We start from the raw sequence: 6,000 nt of genomic DNA, 5'->3' as shown, positions 1-6,000 counted from the left end.
TATAGGATCTGCTGGCAGACAGGCTTCGGTAACCTATGAGTGTGCAGTATCCAAAGGCTCAGTACCACAGGATACCATACAGAACCTCTCTATGCCTTCATCAACAAATGTATCTCATCATGCATCTAAGCCAGTGCCGGCCCAACAAATTCTTCTCAGTATATTATATTTTTGTCACCGAGTGTACATTCATAACTGCATTGTGCACACACATCCCAAAAATGCTATTGATCACTTGACATTAATCACTTTTCCATAATTGACTGATGTAGATTTCTTACAGCTAAAAATTTGTACAAACACAACATTAATTTATTTTAATGGAAGAGAAAATTAGTGGCAGTGTTAATCCTCATGCCCAGCATGTCACAACTGCAAATTAAAAAGTATGACTACGGATTTATGGCAGTCCAGTCTGTCATCCCCATACATTATCATGCCTGTCCCAAAGAGCACCCAGTTATCACAAGCACAGTGTCCACATTTTTTAGAAGGTGCAGGGCACTTCTGGGAGGAAGGCCATCGAAGGCCACATTAAAAATCACCCAACTCCTGCTTTCTTCCCAGGAGTTGAAAAGGAAGACTCATGATTCTAATGTTCAGCTTGTGCATTTAAGGTTTTCTGTATGAAACAGATGGCAGTGCTGATATGAAATCCCAGAATCCTCCAGGTGGATATTGGCTGATGAATGGCTTATGATTAAGGTCACTTATCATCACTATCAGAGGGACTGGATTCACGAGGTAGTAGATGCCGTCGGCTTCTTTCCCACAGTTTGCTGACATTAGTAGTCTCTGTCTCACTACTGCTTGTAAAACTGTCTCTAAAGCTGGCTAAGGGAGGACGCACTTTAGCACCTTTGGCAGTCACAGAGCCTTCAATAGCCTTGCGAAGCTGAGAAAGGAAGCACATTTTGTTATGGTCTATTGGCAAACATCATCAATACAGCACACGTTCAGAAAACGCCACTATATGGTAACAGTTACCTCTCTCAATGTCACCATCCCAATGAGTCTCCCTATGGAGGTGACATAAGCATGGTCCATACCAAGCAAGGAGAACACTGTGTGCGCCTAAAAGGGAAAAGATTTAAATAAGTAAAGATGGAAAACAAATGAAAAAAAAAATTAGAACCATAAGCAATTAAACCCCAGCAAGAGATTGTTACTGCTTCTTACTGGGGCTCGTATAGATGTCCTAGTTGAAGTGGAAAACTTAAAAGAAAAAAAAGGGAGTGTAAAATGACCCCCATAGTTCTTTACTGACCTAATAGGGGGAATTTATGGGGAAAAAAATGGAAAAAAAAACACACATGCATATATAACATAAAATAAGGAAAGCAAAATCCTGATAAAAAGGAAAATAATAATCCCCTGGTGTATATTGTATATGTCAAAATGACACAAACGAGAACCTATTTTCTTTTACATCATTGTGGATGCATATTTAAAAGAAATATAAGTATTAAACATTAAACTAATTTTTTATATGTCCGACCTCCAAAAAAGTAACTTTTTAAAAGTAATTAAAAATGTAACAAAAAACGATTTTTTTTGGAAAATCACGCAATAAAAGAGCTACACTATAGCCATTTTCTATAATATAATGCTATCTTTTCTAGATAGATAAAGCCACCATACTTTATGTAGAGATGTTCTTTCCACCAACTGGAATGGTGCAGGATCTATTTTACAGTTGTTGAAATTGATTGGCTCATCCAACTGAAGTTCTTCCCACTCTAAAATCTAAAGTTAAGAAAAAAGTGAATATCAATTGTATTCTCATCTACCATATATAACAACTATAACAAGAAATCAGTGATGGCTATTTTGCTATAAAATCATGTTTGATACTAACATTCTGCCAAGGCTTAAAGGGTACTTTTGATGGCGATTTGGAACACTACACCAACCACAGATCATTACGGACCAGTGGTTTAGTGTCGCCTTTTGGTATTTTTAAGCGGTTGCATTAAAAAAAAAACCCTTTATACCCACTTTGTCCCTCGCTCCCTTCGGCCGCTGTGTGATGCAGCAAGTGAAGCAGGCGTAGTACATCCAGGCTTCACTTGCACGGGACTCACATCAAGGCGAATATAAAAGTTTTCTTAGAACCTGTAGTTGTTTTAGAGATGTAAATCAACCTATTCTTTAAAATAGGGTTTCCATTAAGCCAGTGGCCGTCATGGTGGGATGAGAAAAAAAAAAACCAGCTCCCTGTTTCTTCGTGTCAAGGATCGCAGGTACACCCGGGCTGCGCTGGCTGCCTGTCCCCGTCCCCCAGCCCGCACTTACCCCTCCTGGCTCCTGTCTGTGCTCCGGGTCCCGACGTGCAGACCGCATGCCTCCTGCCTCCAGGCTGCGCGCTCCTGCTGCTAGGGCACACGCGCGCTCACTTCTCTGAATTTAAAGGGCCAGCATCCTTCCATTGGCGCTGGTCACTTCCGGGTTTCCTATGTAACCCGGCGGCTCCCTTCACTCCTGGCCGGATCTTCAAGTCTTCCCACTGACGTGAAAGCCTCCTGTGTGCACGTGGTCCGTGTCCTGTGGTCCGTTCCCGTACGACTGTGCTCCTGCTGTGCCCTCCAGGGTTTCAGCCCAGTGTTGACCTCCTGCCTTCCTGTGCTTATGCCGTGCCTTCCAAGGTCCCAGCTCAGCGGTGTCTTCACTCCGTACCAGCGTTACCAGTGGTCCTCTGTGTTCCTGCTGTCATCTCTGGTTGTGACTGTCTCCTTCATTTTGCTGCCTTGGCTGCCACAGCGGGACTCATACCAACCCCCGCGGTGGTCCAGAGGGTCCACAGACTCTTCCCAAAGAGACTCAGACGGTTCACCCCTCATGAACCGTAACACTTCGTAATGCTCCTCCAGCTTGGCTGGAAATTTCCATGGACATCTGGTTGTAGCAGTTGGGTAATGGTTAAACAGTCCAAAGCGATCAAATATGTGACCATTGTGTGTAAGTCTTGGAATGTAATGCTACAGAATATCCCTCTAAAATATTGTAGCAGCAAACTGGATTTTATTAAATGTTATCCAAACACTGCATTTCAGTCGCACAACCAAGTAATCTCATCCAAACAATGCAGAAAAAATAAAATCTAGAATTCGACCTGTGCAATATATGTTGCAAATTTTCATAATAGATGTCACGCAATGTACTGTAATGGGTAAAATCTATTAGAAATCCACAGTGTTTCTTCAATAAAATCCACCTTTCTGCTGGAGAAAATCTGGTTTCATTCCCTTGTGGGCATGACCTAACATAGTAACAGCGTGACATACACATCTCACCAGTGTGATTGATCAATTGTAGACTTACTTGTGATTGTGTCATTGTGTCAATCTCATCCATGTCTTCTCCCTGAAACACAACATCTATTTTATTTCTCATCCTATAAAATAACTGAATATTACTCCTCTGTGGGGGTTTTTATAATGTGTGATTTAGACAGCTTGTATTAGTATATAAATGGAAACCAGCGCAGACTGACCACATTAGTTATATAGAAGAAGATGCTGTAGATAAGTGGCAATGTGATGTTGGACGCACGTGGTAAAGCTTAGTCATTTGCTTACCTTTGCACGCCGCTGTATCCGTTTGGACTTAACCTTTGAGGGAGATGTAGTATTCTTGGCAGACTTATGTTAGCAAAAACATGGCATGGTGAGTAAGAAAAGCATAAAGGGCAAAGAAAAGGGATGGTTAGTGGGTGAGTAATATCACAGACGCAGGTGCTTGAGGGAAGTACGTAGCAATGCGAATACAAGCTCCGCACAAAACATTCAACACAGGCACAGCGAGTATAATTGTGCAGTATGGATGCCTTCTTACCTCCACATTTTCACTGAAGTCTTTGGCACAGAATATATTTTTCAAGGCAGCTACAGAATTATCGGAATCATCTGTAAATAAAAAAAGAACAGATTTCACGCTGCTCTTTTCTTACTTCAAATCAAATGCCTACCGAGTATCTCAAGTACCTTGGGAATGTTCCGTCAGGCTACTCTGGTTACGTTTCAGAGCTGATTTAAGGGGTTTCCGGTTTTCCCCAGATCGTGGTGGAGAAAATGAGGACTCCTCGGTTTCTATCTAAAGAAGGATGAGCATTTATACATATGACTGCACTCACATGAAAGATACTTAAATAGCAAACAATGATCACTATAATGAATCTTTGTAAAACAATATTGTGATTGATTAAACATGGTCCAAATAGATTTCTGTGCCTGTGTCAGTTTTTTGTCCATGTTTGCATATAAAAAAAAGTGTCTTTGGAGCTTGCACATGTATTTATTTTGTTTTGCAGTTGCCTTTTGTCCGAAACTTTTTAAAACGGTGGCCCTAAAAGGTTGTGGTAGCACGTGTTCTTAGTTTGCGCCACAATAATTACTGAGATACGCCACAATTCTACAACAGCTTGAGGCAAAGTGCACAAGTGAAAAATAGGTGCCACTGTTTGCACAGCCTGAAAACTGACCGGATTAATGAAGAGCATGCAACAATGTCAAATAATATGGCGCACGTGCACAAAGGAAGTGCAAACTAAAACAAGGCAGTTTGCACCAGTTTATTACATATCTGTCTTTACCAGTGATGTCTGGTAGAAGCGTACTTCCCTCACCACACTGAGAACGAACACATACTCTGCCAAGATGAGCTTGCATGTTTATGGTAGGTTGGGAGAAAACTTCCTAGACAACAGCCATCTAAGGTGTATGGCCAGCGTAATGGGGACATTAATAGTCTATCTACATTGATGTCCATTTGCTGGGGAGCTCACACCCAGCGTCCACAGCTGGACTCAGTGGCTGGAGCATTAGGTCATCACCTCAAAAATTCAGCTGTAGGGCTAAATTCAAATTATACATATCCATAATATGGAGACCGTAGCCTGCTATAGGCCCATACTTTATGTTTGAGTGATTTTAAATAGAGAGTTGCTTCTATGGGCAAATAGTGTATCATACGAAACTATTTGCGGTTATAAAAGAAAGTTCCCTTGGTGTTCCAAATTCCTCCATAACAAAATAAATGAAAGTATTCTTTTCCACCTGGAACTGTTACTCCAGACATCCATATCTTCAGTTCTTTAGTAGCTACCGGTAGAAACATGCTTTTAGGGTGTGGTCACATGGTGCGCTTTTGGTGCATTTTTAACACACTGCAAAATGCATGTGTTTTACATATTACAAGGTGTTTGGCCATTTTAAATACGTTTTTCTTTATTTCTGGAATTGTAAGCAGCTGTTGAAATGTTAGCACAGCTGCTTACACTTCCAGAAATGAAGAAAAATGGATTCAAAGCAGCAAATGCGATTGATGCGATTGACTGCGTCCCGACTGTCATTACAAAGCTATGAATCTCATCTGTCAGATAACATATTGCTGCTTCCATTTAACTGCCTAAACAGAAAACACAACGGGGCAGATTTACTTACCCGGTCCGCGATCCAGCGGCGCGTTATCCGATGCCGATTTGGGTTCTGCCGGGATTCACTAAAGTCGTGCGTCCGATGTCCACTAGGTGTCGCTGCTGCGCTGAAGTCCGCCGGAGTTTGCTGGAATTCACCTCCTTTGTTCCGGTGTATGTGAGTGCTATTTTTGCGATACAATTTTTTTTTCCGCAGTCTTTCCGAATCCGTCGGGTTTTCAGATGGCCACGCCCACAGATTTCTGTCCCGTGAAAGCTGGCGCCGATGCGCCACAATCCGATCGCGTGCTCCAAAATCCCAGGGCAATTCGGCACAAAACGGAAATATTCGGGAAACCTTACGTAAGTGCGGCGTTCGGACCCTTAGTAAATGAGCCCCAATGTGAATGGGTTTAATTTCACAAAGAGGGAAATCTAGAAATGATATTTCATACCCTACATGATGGTGCTAGTAAAGTTTAGTGGGCCCTGCAAATCAATAAGAATTCTTATCGGCTAAGATAATGTAAAAACTCCCATCCAACACTTTGTTACTCTTACTGCATTAGTTATAAGTGATGTAAAGT

General features: G+C 41.8%; 1 protein-coding gene across 4 annotated transcripts in view; it reads right to left on the bottom strand.

The window, feature by feature from the left end:
• Positions 1-290: 290 nt before the first annotated feature.
• The window catches only part of CLCN2 (chloride voltage-gated channel 2), a 99,802-nt gene continuing 94,092 nt past the window's right edge, over positions 291-6,000 (bottom strand). For 3 of the 4 annotated variants that reach the window (XM_072142368.1, XM_072142371.1, XM_072142370.1), the window contains 7 exons: positions 3,984-4,092; positions 3,835-3,905; positions 3,579-3,641; positions 3,322-3,363; positions 1,642-1,746; positions 988-1,074; positions 291-895 (listed from right to left, as the gene is read on the bottom strand). In XM_072142368.1, the coding sequence (XP_071998469.1) occupies positions 707-895; positions 988-1,074; positions 1,642-1,746; positions 3,322-3,363; positions 3,579-3,641; positions 3,835-3,905; positions 3,984-4,092 (666 nt within the window). In that variant the 3' untranslated portion in view covers positions 291-706. The remainder of the gene's footprint in view (positions 896-987; positions 1,075-1,641; positions 1,747-3,321; positions 3,364-3,578; positions 3,642-3,834; positions 3,906-3,983; positions 4,093-6,000) is intronic. The other variant, XM_072142369.1, reaches the window with a different exon arrangement.

The sequence above is a fragment of the Engystomops pustulosus genome, chromosome 3 (assembly GCF_040894005.1).
Source record: "Engystomops pustulosus chromosome 3, aEngPut4.maternal, whole genome shotgun sequence".
NCBI lineage: Eukaryota > Metazoa > Chordata > Amphibia > Anura > Leptodactylidae > Engystomops > Engystomops pustulosus.
This window is presented reverse-complemented; position numbering and strand designations above follow the sequence as displayed.